We start from the raw sequence: 24547 nt of genomic DNA, 5'->3' as shown, positions 1-24547 counted from the left end.
AGAGAAGGAGTGAACCTAGCCTCTCTTGGAAGGGAGTTTCACAGCCTAGGAGTGGCCACCAAAAAGGCCCCTCCTCAGGTCACCACCAAACACACCTCTGAGGTGGCGGTCTCAAAAGAAGGGCCTCTCCAGAAAATGTTAAGAACTGGGCAGGTTCATATGGCAGAAGGTGGTCTTTCAGGTAGCTTGGTCCCAAGCTGTATAGGGCTTTACAGAACATAACCAGCACTTTGGATTCTTCCTGGAAACAGACCAGTAGCCAGTGAAGCTGTTGTAACAAGGAGGTTGTGTGCTCCCTGTAACCAGCCCTGGTCAACAGTCTGGCTGCAGAATTCTGGACCAGCTGAAGTTTCTGAACAGTTTTCGAAGGCAGCCCCATGCAGAGTGTGTTATAGTACTTTGAACGGGATGTAACCAAGGCATGTGTGATCTTGGCCAGATCAGACATCTCTAGGAATGGGCGCAGTTGGTGCACTAGCCTTAGTTGTACATATCCACTCCTGGTTATAACCTGTTTGACCTATAAAAGCACCAAATAAAGGATAAAATTTATTTATTTGTTTGTTTGTTTGTTTGTTTGTAAAACTTCTATACCTCTTAATATAGTAAAATCTCTAAGCTCTAAATCTAATAAACTCTAAAGCTCTAATATAGTAAAAATCTCTCTTAATGAAAACAATAGTGTCAGTTTCCTTCTTGCTGACAACACAGAGGAGGGGATAAGCATAAGGATAACAAGAGTGTGACATGAGCTGAAGGGCAGACAGGGGCAGGAATAAAGTCGCATACCATCAATAGCGTGAAGTAGGGGCGGAGTAATGATGTAGGGGCGGAGTTATGGAATGTCTGTTGAAACACAAGAGCAAGGGAAGTTGCCCTCGAACTGCTTGCCGCAAGGTGGGAAGCAACCATCGCTCCCTTGTGCTAATTGGGAGATGGAGGGTAGGAACAGGAATTCTTGTTTACTCTAGCAAATCCCCTGTGACTCTAGAAGGAGGCCTGCTTCAGGCTCAAAGAACTATGGATCTAGGCTAAGCCATAATGAACACACAGTGGCCCAACAGTCATGGCTTAGTCTCAGGTAAAATGGCAGAATTTAAGTTAACCATAACGAACTTGCTTGCTTTCTATCAGACAAATGTGACACTGCTGTTCTCTGGAATGGGGCCCATGATGGGTCTACAGCGGCAATGCAGGAACAACCTTAGCAATATTTATGTGCCAGCTCTCCACACCTGTGCTATAACTAAGGAACAGATAAATACGCCACTGTTAGGAGTGTACTCTTGGAACATATCCAATGTAGTGATGCACAGGTAACTGGAATGTTTGGCCAATCTAAACACTTAACTATTCACATAGTCAAGAGAGATAACTTTTTCCTTCCACAATGATGAATACGTGATTTTATGCTCAAGAAAGGGAAAAGAGAGAAAAGAGAACAGAAAATGGTCTTTCTAATATCTGTACTTAGACCATTTAGTCCCAGTTTTTATTTTCTACCTTTTGCTAGAGCACTTTTCCAAGGCAACAAGGGAACCACAGCACTTCAAATTGCATTGTTTTCATGGGAAAGTTCAACACATACTTCACTCTCTCCTGCTGAAAGCAACAGGGCTTTAAAAAGGGCTCAGCACTGGTTGGATTATGTTCTAAAGAAATTATATATATAATTATGTATAGATCAGCTTCCTTGCCTTTCCACTCCCCATCCATATGGTAACTTGTCTGAGCTAGTCCTCTTGCTGGAAGGAACATACGAAGCGACTTCACTGCTTCGTGGATAAGCAGTATAAATTGCTTAAACTATGTCAGATTTAAAAGTGAACTCTCTGTGTGTGGTGTATTTTTGGACCTAACACTGTATAACAGATATACAGCCACTGTACCCTACCTTAAGATTCAGGAAAAGCTCTTATTCTGACACAGATTTTAAAAATGAGTCTCTAGAGAGGGAGTTAATGTTTTCTGTAAGACCACACTCTTACAACCACACCTCAGACATCAGAGATATTTAATTTGTTCAATCCCTGCAGCATATACCATGTTGTAGCAGCACCACCATTAATATTGTCTTCTTTTTTGCATCATGCTACAGGGCAGAATTTTTTAAACTCCCCCCTCCTCCATAAACACATTCTCAAAAAACAATAACAATTAATGAACCTAATCCGGTTTTTGTCATGCCTTGGGTGAACGTAGGATTTTTTTTATTTTTAAACCTGGGAGACTGAAGGATTTTCCAAAATCTTTTATATATGAAAAAATGAGGGAAAGTAAGTCATGAAAAGAAGAGGGGGACTACATAAGCATAAGGCTGCTGTCCAGACATATAACCTTAACATTAAGATGCTAAAAGCGAGTTTCTGAGATGAATATTTAGGCTTTCTGGCTAAACAATTTCACCTTATGAGCTATGAGCAGTGAATCTTGAAGAGGGTCTCTTAAAACAGGAGACACACATTCAAAAGCTGGCTTTATTTAAAGGAGAATTGGGGTGGGGGAAATGAAATATCAAGCTGCATTCAAGTTCTTATTTTTCTTCTTAGAAAGTGAGCCGTTAATTACGTTTGTATATACTTCTATGGTCAGTATACCATATCCAGTTTACCTGGATAAAATGGAACCACCTCTATTGTAAGGGGGGTTTAGGGTTGGCACTGTTTTCACTGGCTATACGCATGTGCCTTTTGCAGCAGCTTGATAGAGAAATTTAGCAGGTGAGGCTTTTCCTAGCATGGAGATAAATGATAGGAAACTTTATGTTGCATCAAACTACTGGTCAAGGCACAGAAGCAGGGTTAGTAAAAACACAGCCAGTAATGATTCTGTTCTGAGCTCATGTTAGGGAGCAGTTGGGAGTACCTAATTCTCTTCAGTGCTTGGAAATTTGTGTATGAGAACACTCCAATACTGAAGCCAGTTAGGAACTCCTACTGATAAAGAGCTATGTACATGTATCAGAGTACCACAGAGCTTTGTATTGCACCTATAAGTGGTTTTCCCCCCATTTTTTCAGCTATGCCTCCACACAAGAAGCATATATTAATGTGCATGTTTATAAAAAGGGTCTTCAACAGTAGATAGGCTGATTAGCAGAATAAAATGAAGTGAGCAGCCAATTTACAATTTACACCCAGGCATGTAATGAAGCTGAAGTTCCAATATTTTGGCCACCTAATGCGAAGAGAAAACTCCCTGGAAAAGACCCTGATGCTGGGAAAGACTGAAGGCAAAAGGAGAAGGGGACGGCAGAGGATGAGATGGCTAGATAGCATCACTGATGCAATGAATATGAACTTGAGCACGCTCCGGGAGAGAGCGCAGGACAGGAAGGCCTGGCGTGGTATGGTCCATGGGGTCACGAAGAGTCGGACACGACTGAACGACTGAACAACAACAAATGTGGAATGTGCAGTGTTTCCAAGCTGCTTTCACACTAGTGATTTAGTCTGGGATTGCTAACATGTCCCTTTCTAGGACTTTCTGTGTTGTCCTCCTGACTTTGTTTCAGACCTGATTTGTTGTGATTTTTTCCCACTTAAAACACAGTTACGATGATATTTTCAGGGCTACTGTATATTTAATTACAAGTGTCCTTCCTTCTCTAATAGCTTCCTCTGCCTCTAATTACTTCCTGATCACTGGTATTAACTTGATGAATTGTGCTCTAATGAATCAGGTCCTATCCCTCACAGAGTTGCCTTTGGTAACTAATATAATGGGGGCTGCCTTTAATTACTAGTTTCTTCTCATTTTTATTTTATAAAAATTAGGAATAGTTTTCAATAAAAAAAGAAAAGAAAATATCATGAGAAGAAAACAGTAGTTAAAGAACTTCTCAGAGAACACAAACTGACTAGTTACAGGGTAATTTCATCAGTAATACCAGGGTTGTATGGGCCAAGGAAGAAATAGAGGCATAAGCCACAAGGAAGAAGCTTCTAATTAAAGTTGCTGGGGATCTTGGTGGATTGGGACTTACTTTGAGTAAAATTATACAAGTATCTATAATTGCTGATATTACTGGATAAATTATCTATCTTTTAAAAAGATTTTTAGTCTGTTCTTCAGCAAAGCTGTGAGAAAGGCATGCAATCAGGATAGTAAAAGATCAATATGTCAAATATAAAAATCACAGACAAAAGACAGAGCAGAACAACAGAATAAAAGCTTCATAACTTCAATATAAAACTTCAGCAAACGTGAAATTTTGCTTCCAACTGATGGTGGAAAATCAGTGTCCAATCCAGGCCTGTCAGATACAACAGCCCAGGAGCTGCAGTTGCTAATTTATGAGTCATTACTATCAAATAGTGGGAGGAGTTGTAAATACATGGATCCATCTGCCTGAACAGACTGGCACAACCATTCACATCTTCCGCCATGCCAGCAGAAGCTAGCAGGGCTGGGATGAGGCAGTAAATCTGCCTTGTCACTCCTACCCTTGCAATCCTACACTCTTATATCTGGGAGTAAGTCTCATTGAACTCAGTAGGATTTACTTCTGAGTAGACATGCAAAGGAGTGCACTGTGCAGCCGTCATCCTAAACACACTTACTAGGGAGTGAGTCCCATTGAACAGAGCGGGACTTACTTCAGAGTAAACATGCATAGGACTGCATTGTTAACGTGGCATCCTTCTGGCAATAACAATTGCTCTTTCCTTTTCAGATAAACCATCAAGATAATATGGTGCGCCAAGGAGAATGCAAATGGACTCATATATTTCCTTTTCTAATGGTAGGTATTTCAAGTACCTAAGTTTCAGCCAAAGAGCGCTATAGTTACTAACAGTGGAAAATTAACAATAAATATATGTGTGTGTGTTTTAACCTGGGCTAAAATTATCTACACAGTTCTTTTAGTATTGGACCTTATTGACATGAGATTTATATGGCACAAGGTATAAGGCTGAATCTGTGTGTCACAGAAGCTTCCTCTGCCCAGGGTGAGAGCCTGTGGTGGCTAGAAGCTGGTGTCCCTCTGGGTGAGAGGCAGGGCGGGGAAGTGACTATGACATTCCAGGGGGGTGTCTTCACAAGCAACTTACTCCAAGCTGGCTGCATTTGGGTGTCATTAGGGATACATGATGTCGTGACCATCCAGCAGACACTCCAGAGTTTTGCTCTGAAAAACTGGTTCTTCTCAGACTACTTTTAGTCCAATTGTTTTCCTTAAGTCGGCTTGTCTGCACTTCTGTTGTGGTGTGCATCACCCACCACATTTACTCTGGCATGATAGCCCTGCCCAGGGGTGTGTCTTTCACCTCACTGACCCCAGTCAAAGCGTGTTTCCCCAATGTTTTCCCTACCTGTGTTTGCCTGCTGTTTCTGCCATTTCAGGCCTGGCTGTCAGAGAACCAGGCAGCCTCTAACTTCTTTTTAAAAATTAAAGTGGTAAACCGAAACAGTGCTTTTTAGGCAGTAGCTACCCCTCCCTCCTATCTTGCTCAGTATGTCACTATCTCGCATTTCTCCAGCAATACCCATATCTCCTATCTCACTGCCTCACTATGCCACTACTTGAGGCTATAGTTATTGCTGGACAAATGTGAGATAGTGACCTAGTGACATTGAAAACGCCTTTGTAGGTGTGCTTTTTTAACTTCTTCCTTTCTGGATGGAAGATTTTGTTCATGTCTGTATGCCTCTATCACGCACTTGCTCTATCATGCTTTTGTGCTTTTGCGCAATTGCACAACTGTACAATTGTGAGATAACGCAAATGCATGATAGAGCAATAGAGCACTTGCATGATAGAGCAAATGTGTGATAGAGGCATAGAGACATGAAAGAAATCACCCATTCAGAAAGGAAGAAATCATACCTACAAAGGGGTTTTCAATCTCACTAGGTCACTATCATGCATTTCTCCAGCAATATCCATGCCCCATATCACTCAGTATGTCACTATCGCACATTAGCGCTATTGCGCAATAGTGTCAAATTAAGATAGCGATTTTAGAGGGGGAAGAAATAAAAAACAATTGCCGGACTCGGGCATAGCTTCAGAAGGGGTCTCCTCAGAAGTAACTCCCATTGTGTCAATGAGGCTAAGCTTCCATCCATCATTTTGCGGGGAAGGAAAAAGGAGAGCCTGGATGGGGGGGGCAGGCTTTCTTATTGGTTGAGCAGCCCCTGCGAGTCTGATGACATTTACTCCAATCCCCCCACCCCACCCAGAAGTATGTTCTATGAAATGTCTTATACTGAAGCAGTGCACTCACTTGTGGAGCTGTGCACGGACCACAGTGCACCAAGGCCAATTCCTTGTCCAGGGAAGCCTCCCTTCGCTTCTCCTTCCATTGTTGTGGAGACAGCCCCTAGGTGTGAGATGGAATGTACATGAACCTGCTGAAGTAGCTCTAAATGCCTGGGAAATAGTTTGCTGCTGGGTTGGCAAGCCTGATGTCCTTTATGTGGCCAGTGGCTAGTTATTTCCACTAATTATTATCTGTGACTGTGTTAGGTTGGCTGTGGGTGATTGACTGGAGTATGTGAGTTTTGAATGGTTGTTGGTATGTTTGAGTTGTGAGTGGGTGTTGAGAGTGTGTGGGAAGCTCTATTATGGCAAGGATATGCTTAGAAAATACAAGGATCCATGGAGCTGGTGCTTCTATCCCAGTGACTTGGGGCAGAAGGAGTTATGGTAGGAGGAGGGGGTTGAGACATTACAGTAGAACAGGTCACAGATGTTTATACACTGTTCCCCTTCTATCCCCCTCCTCTAGCTCTCATGTTCCTGATAGCTCATGCATTGTGCCCTCTTGTCTTGCGGTGCTACTATTTAATGCCAGGTCAATCCACAATAAGACCACACTCATCCACAACCTAATTGTGGATGAGAAGGCCAAACTGATGTGTATTACTGAAAGCTGGGTGCGTGTGCTGGGTGGGGTTGACCTGACTCAGCTCTGCCAACCTGAGTACTCAGTGTAGCACCAATATAGGTTGGAGGGTCAGCGGGGGGAGTCGTCATGGTTCATAAAACCTCCATCTCTATCACCAGGAAACCACTCCACCTTGGAGTAGGCCTTGAGGGACTGCACCTGGTGTTGGGCCATAGAGACAGACTGGGGATGCTGCTGGTGTACTGCCCGCCCTGCTGCCTAGCAGCCTCCCTCACCAAGGTATGATATGGTCTCAAGTGTGGTGTTGGAGGAACCCTGGATGGTGGTTATGGGTGACTTCAACTTCCACACTGAGGCTGTCTCTGGAGCTCCAGTGGTCTGCATGACAACGATGGGGCTGTCTCAGTTTGTTACTGGCCCAACACATGAAGCAGAGCATACGCTTGACTTGGTTTTTGCTCCAAGCTGTGAGATGAGTAATCTGAAAATTGGGGGCATCTAAGTAACCTCATTGTCATGGTCAGGTCATTTCCTGGTGAGATTTGAACACATGGTGCTACTTCCCTTCTACAGGGGTGGGGAACCCATTCAGATGGTCCGCCCCAGGAGACCGATGGAATCCAATAGGTTTCTGAATGCTCTTGGGGATTTTCCAGTGGAGAAAGCTGGTGATCCAGCCGAGGCCCTAGCCTCACTGTGGAACAGTGAGATGCGGATGGCCATTGACTTGATTGCACCTGAGTGCCCTCTCCAGTGCTGTGGAACCCGTTCTGCTCCCTGGTATACTGGGAAGCTATGGGCAATGAAACAGGCTGGATGTAGGTTAGAGGGAAAATGGCACAAGTGTTGAAGCGAAGATGACCGAGCATGCTTTAGAGCACATAATTGTATCTACTGTGTGGCGGTGTGGGCAGCAAAGAAGGCTTACCTTGCTGCCTCCATTGTGTTCCCAGTAGCCATTCAGCGGAGCTCTGTTGGGTGGTTCAGCGGCTGTTAACACTCAGTGGGTCCCCTCAAGGACCCACTCTGACCTTTTTGCATCGCACTTTGAGGACAAAATCGCTTGTCTCCATTGCAAACTTGATGCTCTTGTTAGCTCAGTTCCAGCTGAGGTGTCTGATGCCACCATCTGCCCGATTTTGTGGGGTCAGTTTCAGTTGTTGCAGCCTGATGACATGGAGAAAGTGCTTGCAGCAATGCGACGAACCACGTGCCCTCTCGATCCTTGCCCTTCCTGGCTAATAAAAACTAACTGAGAGGGTATGACTGGGCGGGTCTAGGGTGTGGTGTGCTTCCCTTTGGTAAGGGTTGGTCCCTGCTGTCCTTAAGGAGGCAGTAGTACAACCACTCCTGAAGAAGCCCACTCTGGACCCAATGGTATTACACAATTGCCACCCAGTTGGAAAGACCTCCTTTTTAGAGAAGGTTCTGGAGAGGGTAGTGGCGGAACCACTGCAGGTACTCTTGGAGGATACTGATTATATAGACCCATTTCAATCTGGGATTCGTACTGGTTATGGGACTGAATCAGCTTTGGTCACCTGGGTGGATAACCTCTATTGAGAGAGCGACAGGGGGAGTACAACCTTGTTAATTCCGCTCAATCTTTCAGCGGCTTTTGATACCATTGACCATGGTATCCTCCTGAATTGACTCCATGGGATAGGTATCAGAGGCACTGTGTTACAGTGGTTCTGATCCTACCTACAGGGCCAGTTTCAAAGAGTAACACTGGGTGACCATTCCTCGGCCCCTTGGCAATTGAGCTGTGGGGTTCCACAGGGTACCATCTTGTCCCCAATGTTATTTAACATCTATATGAAGCTGCTGGGAGCAGTCATTAGGGGATTTGGAGCCAGGTGCCATCAGTATGCTGATGACACACAGCTCTATCTCTCTGTGACATCTGAATCAGGAGAGGCTATGCAAGTACTGGACCAGTGCCTGAACTTAGTAATGGGCTGAATGAGGGCTAATAAACTGAAACTGAATCCTGGCAAGATGGAAGCACTGTGGGTGAGTGGTTCCCAAGTCCGGGAGATAGGCTCATTGCATGTTCTGGATGGGGTTGCACTCCCTCTGAAAGATAGGTCCATAGTTTGAGAGTACTCCTAGATCCATCATTCTAGATCCACTAGAAGCCCAAGTGGCCATGGCGGCTCAGAGTGCCTTTACCAGCTTCGGCTGGTTTGCCAATTATGGCCTCTTCTGGACAGGGATAGTTTGGCCACAGTGGTACAGGCGCTAGTAACCTCAAGACTGGATTACTGCAATTTGCTCTATGTGGGGCTGCCTTTAAGGCTGGTCTGGAAGCTGGAGCTAGTGCAGAACGCAGCAGCACAGCTGTTGTCAGGAGCTACACAACATGCATTTTTCAGCATGCAACTCCTTTGCTGAGGGAACTGCACTGGCTGCCTATCCACTATGGGCCAGGTTTAAAGTTTTAGTACTAGTGTACAAAGCCCTAAACAACTTGGGACCAGGATACCCGAGAGAGTGCTTTCTCCCTTACCAACCTGCCTGGTCACTGAGGTCATTGGAGGGCTTGCTTCTGGTGGTTCCACATGGCCCTATGGCCCTACTGGAGTCCACCAGGAGAAGAGCTTTCAGCGTGGTGGCCCCCTTTCTTTGAAATTCCCTGCCCCTGGAAGTCAGGCAGGCACCAGCACTGTGTTGTTTCTGGCACCTCCCCAAAACAACATTGTTCCAGGAGGCATTCTTTAATTGACCAGTTACAGTTTTTATTAGTATTGTGTTTTTAAACAAGTATAATTTTAATGTGGTGTTTTAATCTTTGTATTATTTTACTCTTTTATTTCTTGTGTTCACTACTCCAAAATCTGTTCTAGATATAAAGCAGTATATAAATATTGTAAATAAAATACATAATAAATAAATAATGCTGGCCCCTAACTTGTTTGGCTTTAGAAGGGGATTAGACAAATTCATGGAGGATCAGTCAATCTAGGGCTCCTAGTCATTATGGCTAGGGATGGGCGGATTCCCTACCTGGCGTTCCACGGGGGAATTTGCCCACGGGGGGAGGCAATCCATCCCTCCCCCTGGAATCTGTCCAGGCTGGCTCCGCTCTGCGTCAATCCTGCAGAGCCGGCTGCCAGCTCCACATTGCTGGCGAGTGTCGATACGGCCAGCAGCCATTGCCGTGCTGTATCGCTGACTGTGCTAAGTAAGTCTCTGGATGCAAATGGCGTAGTGGGTGCCATTTGCAGCCGTAAAGTGGTAGATTAGCCTAAATGCAGCCATTTATGGCTGCATTTAGGTTAATCTACCAGCTTTATGGCTGCAAATGGCATCCACTACACCATTTGCATCCCTGTTCACGTGATAGGCTACGCAAATATTTGTGTAGCCTATCACGTCAAACAACAGAGACGCAAATGCTGCCCACTATGCCATTTGCGTCTGGAGACTTACTTAGCATAGTGGTACAGCACGGCAATGGCTGCCAGCCATATCGACATTCGCCAGTGATGTGGAACAGGTAGCCGGCTCCGCAGGATCGACGCAGAGACAGATCTGACCTGGACAGATTCTGGGGGAAGGTGGAGGTGAGTGCCACATTCCGCCACGGGCCCCAATGGGGCCAGATTCTTGGAATCCGGCTTCACTGGGGTCCGTGGTGGAATTCTCCCCCATCCCTAATGATGGCTATATATTATCTCCAGTATCAGAGGCAGCAGGCCTCTGAACAGCAGCTTCTGGGAAAGCACTACTGTGCTCATGTCCTGCTTGTTGGCTTCACAACTGCTTGTTGGTAGGTATCTGGATGGTCACTGTGGGAACTAAATCGGTCTGATCCAGCATGGCTCTTCTTCTATCCTTTCGATGTCATCGGGAGTTACTCCCAAGCAAGCATTTTGCAAATATGATTTTAAAAATCCAACTTTCATTAACATTGTTGAATTTCAAGGATACTGGCTGATTTCACTGACAACACACGTGCAACTTTTCACAAGATCCACAGTGAATGTCATGGCCAGCCTGTCCCTGTTGTTGATTACTGAGGTCTTCCCATCCTTTTTCTGCTAAAGAAGCAAATGAGCAGAACTTCACAAAGAAGAAACCTCAATCAGTTTCCTTCAAGGAACTAATTTACTTTCTAGTAGTTGAAAATGACCACATGGTGGCATGCCATCTTGTCTTCAAGAAGTCCTATAATCTATGATTAAGAAAGCTTAAGATCTGAGAATGAAAGTGAACTTACTCTTTTTGTTCTTGAGAACAATAGTTGTAGAAGGGTCACTTTTGGGGAGCAATGCTAAGAATCCTTTTAAAATATGATACACATTACTACTGCTGCTGCTGCTATTTAAAGCAGCCTTCCCCAACATGGCACCCTCCAGATGTTTTGGACTACAACTCCCATCAGCCCCAGCCAGCATGGCCAATGGTCAGGAATGATGTGGGTTGTGGTCTAAAACATCTGGAGGGCACTAGGTTGGGGAAGGCTGCTTTAAATAACAGCAACAACAACAATTACTACTACTACTACTACTATTATTAAAAACAGCCTTCCCCAACCTGGTACCCTCTAGATTTTTGGACTACAACTCCTATCAGCCCCAGCCAGCATGGCCAATGGTCAGGGTTGATGGGAGTTGCAGTCTGGAAGGTCAGGGAAGGCTGATTCAAAGCCATATGAGGAGAGACCGAAAGAACTGGGCATGTTTAGCCTTGAGAAGAGAACACTGAGGGGAGATATGATAGCGCTCTTCAAGTACTTGAAACGCTGTTACAGAGATCACTTCTCGATCAGAGGGCTAGAGCAATACGACAATGGAACCAGTTCCCTAGGGCTCTCCCACACTGGAGGCCTTCTAGACGAGGCTGGACAGCCCTCTGTCAGGGGTGCTCTGACTTGGATTCCCGCACTGAGCAGGGGGTTGGACTCGATGGCCTTGTGGGCCCCTTCCAACCCTACTATTCTGTGATTCTATGATTCCATCCTCCACTCTTCTGCCAAAAAGGCTTTGAGATTAGTTTATAGATTTAAAAAAACAAGACAGTCCCTGTCCTCAGGCTTCAGCAGGGTACAGTAAGTGTGTGAAGAGGTGGGTGGGCGTGGCAGTGAAGGCAGCAGGCTCCGCCCTGCCATGTATGTGTGGGGGATCCTAAACGAGGCAAGGGGAATTCAGAACTGGCCACTGTCAACCTATTATAAACATGGCCCTGATCTAGAGGACCATTGGGTTGACGACATAAAACCATTCTTATTCTCTGATGGCTAGCAGATGATTTAACTTGTTGCTCAAAGTAGCTGTATAACAGGAATTCAGCTTGGCATTTTTTTCAGGCAGTGCTGCCTTGATATTGCATTGAGAGACAGTTAAAATGCCCGGCTCAGTGCCAGGCATCACAGTCATGATTTATTCAAACAAGCCATTTAAATATATGTGTGATTTTATTATTCCAGAGCTGTGGAATCTCAGCTTGGACTTGCATTCTCTGCTAAAATAGGATCGGTTTGGGTCTGCACACTGTATAAACGACAACATCTCTGATTTACATGCGTGGCATTATATACCCTACACACACAGAGAGATGCAATCTGCACCAAGAAAAGCTTTCTTTGCCCTGTAAACTCTGCAAGTTCATATTTTGCAAAATTTATTCCACAGCTTTTACTGTTTCATGAAATTTATTCCGGTTTTGTTTGTCATGGAGGAGGGCACAGAAGCCCGACCTCCAACCACTGAAAATCTTATCTTGCCATGCTTGTGTCTTCAGCAGGTATCACACAGGCACTTTCATGCACACTTTTAGCCATAAAGGCACTTAAAAAAAAAAGAAAGCCGAGAATTTCCAGCAGCTAATTTTTGCACCAAATAACACATATTGCATTTTTCCTGCACTGTTGCAGAATTAGGATATAGACATACCCTTGCACATTCTCTTTTCTATTCCAAGAATACTTCGAATCATAGAGGTGGAAGGGACCTCAAAAATAATCTAGTCCAACCCCTGCCGATGCAAATCCACTACTATAGTAACCCAGATAGGTGGCCATTCAACTTCTGCTTAAAAACCCCTAATAAAGGAGAGTCCACCAATTTCCAAGCCAGTCTGTTCCATCGTTAAACAAGTCGTATCATCAGGAAATTCCGCCTTGTACACTAAAAGCCAGTGATTCAGCCTTCAACAGTATCGTTTTAGGCAATTACGATGTCTCAACATAGCAGGGTAACTGGGAAATGAAATTAACCAATATTTACCTTTTGGTGACAGGTGTCACTTGTATATTCTGCTAATGCTGAATATTCTAACTGTGGTGAAAATGAGTATTACAACCAGACGACTGGGATGTGCCATGAGTGTCCACAGTGTGAGCCAGGAGAAGAACCTTATATGGTGAGTTCTTTACATATTTACCATCTCCTTCAGAAATCTTATGCTTGAGATTCTAATATGAACATCTGAAAATAAAGATGTTAGCAGCCATGGTCCTTAGAAAACTATGCACACTCCTGGAAATTCAGTTTTTAAAAACCTGCTCAGCCTTCCTCCCCATCTCCACTACAGATTCAAGTGCAGCAAGTTTATATTCTATACAACATTACATAAGCGGAGAAGATCACAGCTCAGCAGTGCAGCACATGCGTTGTGTGCAAAAGATCCCAGATTCAATTCCTGCCATCTCCAGGTAAAGGATCGGACAGCAGGCGATGGGAAAGCCCTCTGCCTCAAACCCTGGAGGGATACAACCTGTCAGAGTAGCAGAACAGTAGACAATACTGGACTAAATATAGCAGATAGTCTGACCTGGTACAACGCAGATTCCTAGGCTCCTGTTAGATTTAATTAGAAATAAAATCTGTGCTGAATCACATTCATGGACCCAACACGTTTATTGTTACATTTATATCCTGCCTTTTTTGCTCCTGGCAAGGGACCCAAGGCAGCTTACATGATCTTCCTCCTCCATTTTATCCTCACAGCAACCCTGCGAGGTATGTTAGGCTGAGAGTAAGTGACTGGCTGAAAGTCACCCAGTATGCTTCATGGCCAAGTGGGGACTAGAACCACTACACTACACTGGTGCACATTCCTGTGAGCACTTTTCTACAATAACAATTACTTCTCAGGGTATCGTTATTCTCAGTTTCCTCATGGTCAGGAAAATGGACACCACATGAGTGTTGTGAGGTAAGAAACCAGCCATAATGTTCCAAGTGGAATTTTAAAGCAGCTGGCATGGGCCAGCAGGGCAGGAATAGTCTCTCTCGGAGGCAATTTCAAATAATTACATTCCATCAGAAATTTTACTTGGCCCATATATTGTATTGCCTTAATCGGTATTTTCTTGTTAATGGGGACCACATTTTGAACAAAGAAGGGCTAAAAGGCCTGGAACATCAGCTCTGTCCACCCCTACACAAGCCAGGATGCAGGCGAGGGGGCCTGTAAGCCCCTCTTCACAGTGAAACAGCAACAGCGACTCTGCCAGCTTTTTCCACTTTATGCAACACATGTATTCACTCCCGTTCAACTGTGTCTTGGCTCATAAATGGGAGGAAGCAGCAGAGGGGCATAATGGAAGAGAGTCGCTGTTGCTGTTCGCACTGAAGAAGAGGAGGCATATAGTACCCTTTGCCTCAGCTTGAGTGACAGCAGCTGAGGTGTTAGTTCATTTCTATGGGCCTTGTCTCCTTCAGTAAGCCTGAGGGAGTAGCAATGATTAAAGTAACAATGCAATAAAATGCAACTTAAATTAATTTAAAAACAGAGATAAACAATAACATCTTTTTTTTTAAAAAAGCCAGAGAGATATACAGCATTACATTTAAAAACTATCAATTCGTCTGTCATAAAAATAAATTTTGGGGAAAAAGAACAACCTTTACTATCTATCAGCAGCTACATGAACCTCTTGGGGGAGGGAGTTCCGAATCCTAGGTGCCACCACAGAGAAGGCCCCCTCTCACATTCCAACGCATTCTCACGAGCCTAATCTGAGACAATAGTGGGGCACATCATAATAGTGCATAATAGTGGGGGGGAAGGGAAAGGCAACCAGATCAGGGCTTATGCTGTGCGACAGATGGGATTTATGAGAAATCTCTGGAGACTGTCTTTTTGGTTGCTTAGTCCTAATGTATATATTACTCAGAGCTGCTTCATACATAAGAGCAAAAGCCTACTGTAGCAGGTCCTGCCTTCAGCTAGCTGAAAAAATGTTTCACATGTTGTTCACAGCTGAATTTGGATAACGACAGAGCAGAAAGAACTAGGTTTTTCTACTCTTTTCCTAGCATGCTTTTCACATTTATTCCTGTCAGGAAGACAGAAAACGGGCCACCAAAATAGCCCTCAGATACTGCACTGTGTCTGTGGGGTGGGACTGTTAATGTCCACTTTTCTTAACAGTTATTTTAGAAATGACTCTGAATTCAGAGATTCTTTTACTCCCACAGACATGTGGATACGGCACCAGAGATGAAGACTATGGCTGCGTCCCATGTCCATCGGAAAAATTTTCAAAAGGCGGGTATCAGATATGCAGGAGGCACAAGGACTGTGAAGGGTTCTTTCGGGCCACAGTTATGACACCCGGAGATCAAGAGAATGATGCAGAATGTGGGCCTTGTCTCCGTGGGTAAGGATTTAATTATGAGCCTTTGGTTTCTAACTGCCCCCCACAACAAATAAATATGCCTATGCTCAATGACATAAGCATATTTATTGCACTCATGGTGTTGGCCACACTACTTTCTGCATCTGATTAAGTGCATGATAATTAACTCTATGTAAATAAGGCAAACACTTTAAAATTCCTTTTTAAAATCAAAGAGAGGAACATACGTTATTAAAACAAATGAAATATAAAGCAAGTATCTTATGATAAGAACTAGGCAGACAAATATCTTGCATGGTAGAAGGGGAAAAAAGGAAAATTTGGTCAATGAAGGGTGCCAGTGCAAAGTGTAGCTGTGTACATCAGCGCAAGCTATTGAAATCATGCATTTCGTTAATAGAAATCATCAAAAGGTGAAATCAATGCTCTTCCTTGGCTCCCCTGAAGGAAAAGGAAGTATTTCTCTGATTAACTGAGAAATCAATATGGCCAGAATGTGCTCTTTAATCATTTTCTTCAGAAAACCCAATCGTATTACCAGATCTTTATCTACAGTAACATCAAATGTTGCACTATGCCCTAGACAAGCTAAATTTGCTATTGTTTCCACAGTAAAGGCAAAACACTCTACGTTTTAAAGATGATGACTTGGATCTAGACTAAATTAGTTGCATGTAGGACCCATTGAAAGCAGTGTGAAAAGTTAGTCATGACTGAAATTAATTCCCATTGATCTCAGTTGGAACTTAGTGCAACTAACTTACAGAGCAATCCAAATGGGGGTGAGGTGGGGCGAGTAGTGAAGTGGTGGATCAGCCACCAACCACTTCCAACACCTAGCTGGCTCAGGTTGGGTGAGGAGCTGAATGTTTTTTAGCCACTGGTGCTTCTCTTCCATTGGCAGGAGAAATACTTATTCCATCCTGAGGCTGTTATAGGTACTCGGTCCCATGGGGGAGCGGAGGGACCTTGGATTCAGTGGATCAAAGCCTGCCTCTGCTCCACCCCTGAAACACCTTTTTGGGGGTCCTGCTACTGGCAGTAGATTTACACTCGTGGAACTTTCCACCACTTGGATGTGTTTAGAGCCAATTCTCACCTTCAGTATGGAGGTCAGGAACACAAACACCACATATGATCCCCCTCCCTCACTGCAAGTTCAATCTCCCTGCATTTTGGAGGTGAGAGCAGTGCTGAGGAGGCCATAGGGCTACATTTCAGCAGATATTAAAGCAAGAAAGTGAGAATTCTAAACAGGAGCTCTCACTTTTTTAGTCAAGAAATTTCTCCCAACAACAACTTAGCTGCATTGGTATGACTCACCATTTGCAAAAGAGCATGTGTGTAAGGGTGTGATGCAGTGCTTCCTCATATTTAGAGCTTTTGATAATATCCCGCCTGTAGTCTGTGCAAGTACATTCCAATATGTCAGACTGCATGGCGCAGACCTGTAAGTTCTCGTTTGGCTTTTCTTTTAAATCTGATGTTGACCCTAACCATGAGTAGTCAGTTTTGCATAAGTTGTTTCCCCCCACCCCCACTTCTGTGCCTAAGAAGTTTGTTCTTGTGCTGAGTATACAGAAAGGCAGTGAAAGCAGTGGTGTTGGTGGCTGTCTGGAAGATTACATCTCGGGTGGGGGGAGGAATTCTTGGTCAGAAAGTCTCATTTCAGGGGCATGCAGTGCAACTGCAGTGCAAACTCAGTGGACACATTTTTGTTCTTTTAGGCAGTGAAACCCTTATGTCATATATCTTTAATGCTTGATTTAATGGTGTTTATGAAACAGTGGAGGAGGGACTATTTCTAGCCATGCAGGAGAAAAAGTGGAAGAGTTATATATAAAAAAATTAAAGTCACGATTTTATCTTATATAGTAACTGATTACTTCTCAACCATACTTAATGGCAATGAGCTCAGTTATATTGTTTTTCCCTTGTCTTGTCCTTTCATGGCAGTTACTACATGTTAGAAAACAGGCCACGGAATATCTACGGAATGGTTTGCTACTCGTGTTCACTGGCTCCTCCTAACACAAAGGAATGTAAGTGCTCTCAGTCTGATTTCCATTTAATTTTATTGAGATGTAGAAACTTCAAAATGCTGCCCAAAGCTTCCATTAGCAACATGTCAGATGGCAATGACAGGTATCGGACCTGTGACTGCCACGAAAAGTCAGCCACTTCAGTTATACAAAATGCAGTTCTCTTTTCTATGCAGGAGAAACTGGGAAGTGTTTGTTGTCACGTTGTTCTCTTTTCAAAATAACCCATAGTTTCACCACTCTCTCTCTCTTAAGAGTGCAGGATTGTTGTTGTTTTTTCATTTTGCTGCTACCAGTAACTACAGTGCAGAAGACATCCTGCACAACACAAGGTTGTGATCTCACACAAGTGGATGCACAATACCATGCGTAAAAGCTTGGCATAGGCTTCCAGCAGATCCTTACATATTATTCCTATACTAATAACCCTACTGTTCTATGATTCTATAAGCAGTATCAGGTTTCTAGAACTGTCCCCTCTTCTTCCATCCCTTCCCTCCTCATGTGTCAGACTTGCTAAGGCTTCAGTACTTCTTCACACAGTGCATAGTTAAACTATGAAATTCTATTCCACAAGATGTAGTGATGGCTGTCAACTTGCACAGCTTTAAAAGGGGATTAGACAAATTCATGGTGGATAAGGCTATCAGTGGCTACTGGTCATGATGGCTATATATTACCTCAAGTATCAGAGACAGTATGCCTCTGAATACCAGTTGCTAGGGTTTCCCATAAGCATTTGATTGGCCGCTGTGGGAACAGAATGCTGGACTAGATAGGCCTTTGGTCTGATCCAGCAGGCCTATTCTTATGTCCTTAACATAGATGATCCATATAGTAAAGACAATCCTGTTTCCATATGGCTATTGAGTTCTCTGGAATTTATTTATGTTTAAAATGAATAAACCATCCTTCATCTGTAAGGGATTCCAGAACAGTGTACATAACATTTTAAAAAGAAATACAATATAGTAAGAATCATAACATTACAAGATAAGATGCATAAAAACTGTTCAGTCCATAAATAAACTAATTAATCAATCAATTAAAAAATATGCCCAGGCAAGCAGGGATGTTTTGATTTGGTGCCAAAAAGAAAGCAAGGTTGGCATCAGTTGTATCTCCCTTGGAAGAGCATTCCAAAATCAGGGTGCTACCACAGAGAAAGTCCTCCTTTCTGTCAATGTATCATGTATATCTTCTACTGAAGGTACTCAGAAAGTACCATTTTAATGCCTCCCCCTGAAGATGCATGGACAGGATGATAGAGGAAGCACTCCATATATCTACGCCTCAAGCAATTTAGGGCTTTAAATGTCAAAATGAGCACCTTCAGTTTGGATCAGTGTCTAATAGGGAGCCAATGTAATTCTTTAAGAATTGGTGTAACATGTGTCCCTCTAGGTAAATCAGTCAGAATTCTAGCAGCCAAATTCTGCACAAGTTGAAGCTGCCAAACTGCTTTCAAGGCAGCACCACATATAACTCGTAGCACTAATAGTGACCAGACCTTAGCTTACATATGGTTGGATCCAGAGGCACTTCCAACAATTGATCTATTCTGTTTCCCCCAGCTCTGACATTTCAGGTCGTCAGTTCACAGCATTAAAAGGCCACAAGAGGGCTATCTTCTAGTGTAATAGCTAAAATGGACAAAATGTTTAAACCCTTTTAAAAGAATAATTTGGTTTACTTTTGGCATGTGATGCTAAAGGAAAGGAATATGGTAAACAGAACTGATCCACTGCAAAACCTTTGGGGCCAAGTTATGACATCCTGACTAGCAGTGCGTTAAATGGAAAGGCTGACGGCCCCTCAGCAATAGCACTGCTAGTAGGTTTCTTCACCACATTCCTGTTGTATTACATAAGTGGTTAAAAGCATAAAACTCACATTTGTATCATTATATTTCAGTCAGTAGCTCTTTAAGGCCAAAATACAGGGATTTCCAGGTGTGGCGATGTGTCCTTGAATTCCTCAGTATCATTCTTTACAGATAATACAGGCAAATAGATCCAGCTTCGCACGGGTTGGAATAGCCCTTAGTTTGAAACAGTGAAACTTTCAAGTGAACCTACACAGCTGCCAGAGTTGGACACATTGTGCCTGCCCCATCTGAGGCACAGCCCCTGCCTAGGGACGGGGGAACAAGTGATGTTCGACATCACCAGGACGCTCAGAACGTCATCTTGTCGCTCATCTCATGCCCAATTCCCGGTGATGTTTCCGATCGCTGCTTGCACCATACACATTGGAAATTTGGAGATTCGTGCAAATCTCTCCAAATTTGTGCCAATGTCCTCCACAGACCAAAGATTTAGTCTGAGGAAATTTGCACAAATTAGGAAATTTGTGCAAATTGAACTGGGAATCAGGAACGAGACTAACGTGAGCACGTGTTCGAGAATTTGCGAATATTTTCAGTGGGCACATGCTCATGCTTGCACTCACATTCGGAGCTTCAAGCAGGGCATGCTCGCATGTTTTGCAACCAAAACCAAAATTCTCATACATTGCTACCCCTGCCGTGGTACACTCCTGTACCTGCCTCACAGCAGGGGGGAGGGAGGGGGGCAGGCATATAACTGTGTCCCTCTGCCTTCTTATCTCCTCTGGCTTCAAACTATATGGACTGCAAAGCCATGTGCTGCTCAGGGAAGTCTGCTCCTAGTGGCTAAAGATGTTACTGCAGGCTTCAACCACATGGACACATTGATTAATTAGCAATAAATTTAATTAATATGTTTTTAAAAGAAAATAACCCCAAGGTGCAAATCCCTAGAGTCTCTTTAGTATGCATGCCAAGTTTCAGGTGTCTAGGTTTCCTTGTCTTTGCATTATGGCACGGACGTATGGACAGCTGGACACACATCCTTTTTTATTATTATAGATAATAAGCAATGGCTGCATAGAACCCAAACTAGAAAAGTTGTCTGGGGACCGAATGTAAATTATAAATTATAATTCATAACATAGTTGGCTAGGAAGAGAGGTACACTTTTGTTTGTTTGTTATTATTTTCTCCCCTCAAAGCTGGCAGGTTATAGAAAGTGAAGGTGTGTGTGAGTGTGTGTGTGTGTGTGGTGTGTGTAAGGGAGAGAGAGAGAATATGAGAGAGAGAGAGACAGAGACAAAGACAGAGAGAGACAGAGAGAGAGGTTTTCCATTCTATTTCGGCTTAGAATTTTTAAACTCCTCCCCTTGTATTTAAGTGGGCTAGTGGGGAAAGTCAGTAGAATTTGTCAATATGGAAACCAAAATGATGAAGGAAGTGGTATAGATGCTGCCCAGTTTCCAGATACCTGAATATTGTGTGCGTGTGTGTGTGAATGCATCAGTGAGTGATGGCTAATTGGACAAAGCAGAGCTGGTTCTGTTCACATATGCTTGAATTCAGCTGGTTGAAGCCAGGCAAGTAGATTGCTTGAAAGAGACAAGCTGCAGCCCACTGGATAATCTAGTAGGAGACAGTGTAACACATCATTTGCCTCTATTAATTGAAATGCAATGTAATGGGGTGGGTGGGGAGCTGGGACTATTATTGACCTGTTGCAGCATGGAACAACAGTGTGACATCCTAGCTGTTTTAACAGCATAATCCTATGCATGTCTACTCAGAAGTAAGTTCCACTGAGCTCAATGGGGCTTACTTTCAGGGAAGTGGGTATAGGGCTGCAGCCTTAGTCACGTTTTCCAGTGGATTCTGAAAAGGGAACTGCATAAGCCTGGTGGGATGTCAAATAGAGGAGGACAGAGCCGAGACGGAAGTGTTTCTAAGCATTCCCATGCCATTGAATAATGAAGATCAGAGCCACGGTGGGTGAAATCTTCAAGATGTAACAGGGAAACAAAAGAATGGCTTGACCTTGCAAGCTGGTACATTCACAAAGATATCTTCACTTTGTCATGTTTACCTTGTGCTTGAGTAAGAACATAAGAAGAGCCCTGCTGGATCAGACCAAGGTCCCTCTAGTCCAGCATTCTGTTCACATAGTGGTCAACCAGCTGCCCATGGGATTGAGGAAGCCACAAGCAGGCGTACTGCAGAATCTCACCAGTTGTTCTCTGAACGCAGTATAGCATAAGGAATGAGCTTACATATGTCCACATGCTGTCATGAATTTGGGGTGATTGAGAAAATGAGTGACAATGGGAAAGGGGAAATATGGCACTACTATACAAAACACTGTTTTGCAATGAGGGATACCAAATCATGGCAGGGATGTGCAACTCATTTAGCAATGAGGCCCTAAGTGAAACCGGCACCATCAAATGTAAAAAGCCTTATGAGCCATGATCCGCATATCCTTGTGTACATGCACGATGCATCCACCACGCAGATGATTTTATCAGTGCTGTTGGGGGTGTGGGGCAGAGGAACCTGGATTCTGGGCCCTCACTTCATCAACAGGTATTCATTGCAGGCAAAGCTGATTGCACCAGCGCACTGCTGTGATGGACAGGGACACCCAAGCCATCATAGCTTATTGTGGGTGCCAGGCGTAGATTCGTGTTGGATGGAGATTCATTTTTTAACCTTCACGGCACACTTGTGTGCATGGAAGGCCCAATCCATGGGGGGATCAGCAGTACAGAAGCCTGCCTTTGACCACAGTCCGTTCTTAGTGGATTGATATGCCTGTCTGCCTGTCTCTCTGTATACCCTCCACAGAGAGCATAATCATGTTGACCAAAAAAGTTTTTTTTAAAAAGATTGTGATACAGCAAACCATATTCATGCAGACAACAGGGCTCTCGGCCCTGTTTGCTTTGGAAAGCAGTTCCCTGTACTACATCACAAGCTGCTGTGAGATAACCTGGGTTTTAAAAATGCTTTGCAGTTGGGTGCAGATGGACGGATGCAAGAAGTGTTTAAATAAACAGAGGCATTATAAGGTACTACAAAGTAGTATGGGGAGTCACAGAATCAGAGAGTTGGATCGGGCCCTTGTAGGCCATCTAATCCAAGCCCTTGCTTGATGCAGGAAATCCAGAGCTAGAGGATCCCTAACAGATAAGGGATCTTATCTAAAGATCACACTGATGACTCATGTGACGTTTGCAATCAACTACAATCCTGAGATCCTTTTGACATGTAGCTCTAACTTGTCGTTGTAATGTTGTTGTGCGTTTGTAATACTGTATTGTTGTAAATTGCTTTGGGACTTTTTTAAAAATGGGAAGTGGTATATAAACATTTTAAATACAGACATACAGACATACCTCCAGAGAGGGAGAGCCCACCACCCTTCTAAGTAATTGGCTCCACTGTAAAACTGCTCTTACAGTCAAAATGTTTCTCGTAATGTAACTTAACCCTCCTGTAACCGAAGCCAAGTCTTTGCCCCCTTCTATAGAACAGTCCTTCAGGTACTTGAATCACACTATCATGTCCCCACTCAATCTTCTCTTCTCCAGGCTAAACATACCTAGTTCTTTCAACTTTTCCTCATAGGATTTGTTTTACATATCACTGACCATCTTTGTTGCCCTCCTCTGAACACTTTGTTGCCCTTCTCTGTACTGGACACTGTACTTCAGATGAGAACTGGCTATTGTGGATTAAAATGGAACTCTTACTTCTTGTAACTTTGAAAACAATGATTCTGCTAATGCAGCCTAAAATTGCATTATTCGGAGGCTTCTGTATATCCAGTTCCATGCCAGGCTGAAACCAGCAGGGCGGGGCGGGGGGGGGGCCAGTGGCAAATGCAGCTCAATGTAAGCAAGTGTAAAATGATGCACGTTGGGGCAAAAAAATCCCAACTTCAAGTATAGCCTGATGGGATCTGAGCTAGCAGTGACTGAACAAGAAAGAGATCTTGGGGTTGTGGTAGACAGCTCAATGAAGAGGTCAACCCAGTGTGCAGCCGCTGTAAAAAAGGCACACTCCATGTTAGGCATAATTAGAAAAAGGTTTGAGAATAAAACTGCCAACATCATACTGTCCCTATACAAATCTATGGTGTGACCACACTTGGAATACTGTGTACAGTTCTGGTCACCACACCTAAAAAAAGATATTGTTGAGCTGGAAAAGGTGCAGAAAGGGGCAACTAAAATGGTCAAGGGGCTGGAGCATCTCCACTATGAGAGAAGGTTACAACAGCTGGGATTGTTTAGCTTGGAAAAAAGGATGGTAAGGGGAGACATGATAGAGGTCTACAAAATTATGCATGGTATGGAGAATGTGGATAGGGAGACATTTCTCTCTCTCTGTCATACTACTAGAACGCGGGGTCATCCCATGAAGCTGATTGGTGGGAGATTCAGGACAGATAAAAGGAAGTACTTCTTCACACAGCACATAGTTAAACTATGGAATTTGCTACCACAGGAATTAGTGATGGCCACCAGTTTGGATGGCTTTAAAAGGGGGTTAGATAAATTCCTGGAGGAAAAGGCTATCAATGGCTACTAGGCTTGATGGCTATGTGTTACCTCCAGTACCAGAGGCAGTGAGCCAGTTGCTGGGGAACATGGGTGGGAGGGTGCTGTTGTGCTCATGCCCTGCTTGTGGGTCCCTGGTCGACAGCTGGTTGGCCACTGTGTGAAGAGAATGCTGGACTAGATGGACCCTTGGTCTGATCCAGCATGGCTCTTCTTATGTTCACCTCCCTGTCCTCCAATTGTTGAGTTTTTCACTAAACAGGCTTTTTTGTCCCTCTAGAAACGGTGCATCAGAGGGGGAGAGAAGGAGGCTGGATGAGGCTGAGGTTAGCTCATAACCTGGTCTCTCAGGTCTCCCCCTCCCTGCCCACTGGAATGCCCTCTTTTCCCTCTCTCCAAGGTCAATTTTCCAACCCCAGAGGCCAGCTAGCGTGCTTCTTTCCACACCAACTGCAAAAGGGCTGGGGCTCAGATTTCTGACTTCCCCTTCCGAGGACGGAACTTGTCTCCGACCTTGGAGGGGGGAAATCCCCACTATCCTATGGCTCCTCAGACAATGTCTAGGAGCCATAGCATTGCTCACTCCATTGTACTTGCAGAGTCATCACATTGCTGATTCATGTGCAGCTTGTAATCAACTACAATCCTGAGATCTTTTTGACATGTAG

The 24547-nt window shown here is 43.9% G+C and overlaps 1 protein-coding gene across 2 annotated transcripts in view; it reads left to right on the top strand.

The window, feature by feature from the left end:
* The window catches only part of EDAR (ectodysplasin A receptor), a 111467-nt gene that overhangs the window by 69329 nt on the left and 17591 nt on the right, over window positions 1-24547 (top strand). The window contains exons 2-6 of one of the 2 annotated variants that reach the window (XM_084841796.1): window positions 4676-4744; window positions 7013-7133; window positions 13101-13223; window positions 15287-15468; window positions 17404-17489. In XM_084841796.1, coding sequence (XP_084697922.1) covers window positions 7083-7133; window positions 13101-13223; window positions 15287-15468; window positions 17404-17489 — 442 coding nt within the window. In that variant the 5' untranslated portion in view covers window positions 4676-4744; window positions 7013-7082. The remainder of the gene's footprint in view (window positions 1-4675; window positions 4745-7012; window positions 7134-13100; window positions 13224-15286; window positions 15469-17403; window positions 17490-24547) is intronic. The other variant, XM_084841795.1, reaches the window with a different exon arrangement.

The sequence above is a fragment of the Heloderma suspectum genome, chromosome 3 (genome assembly GCF_057233095.1).
Source record: "Heloderma suspectum isolate Gila_16-S chromosome 3, 16-S_ref, whole genome shotgun sequence".
NCBI lineage: Eukaryota > Metazoa > Chordata > Lepidosauria > Squamata > Helodermatidae > Heloderma > Heloderma suspectum.
Note: the sequence above shows the minus strand (reverse complement) of the source record. Positions and strands in the feature narration are given on the sequence as shown.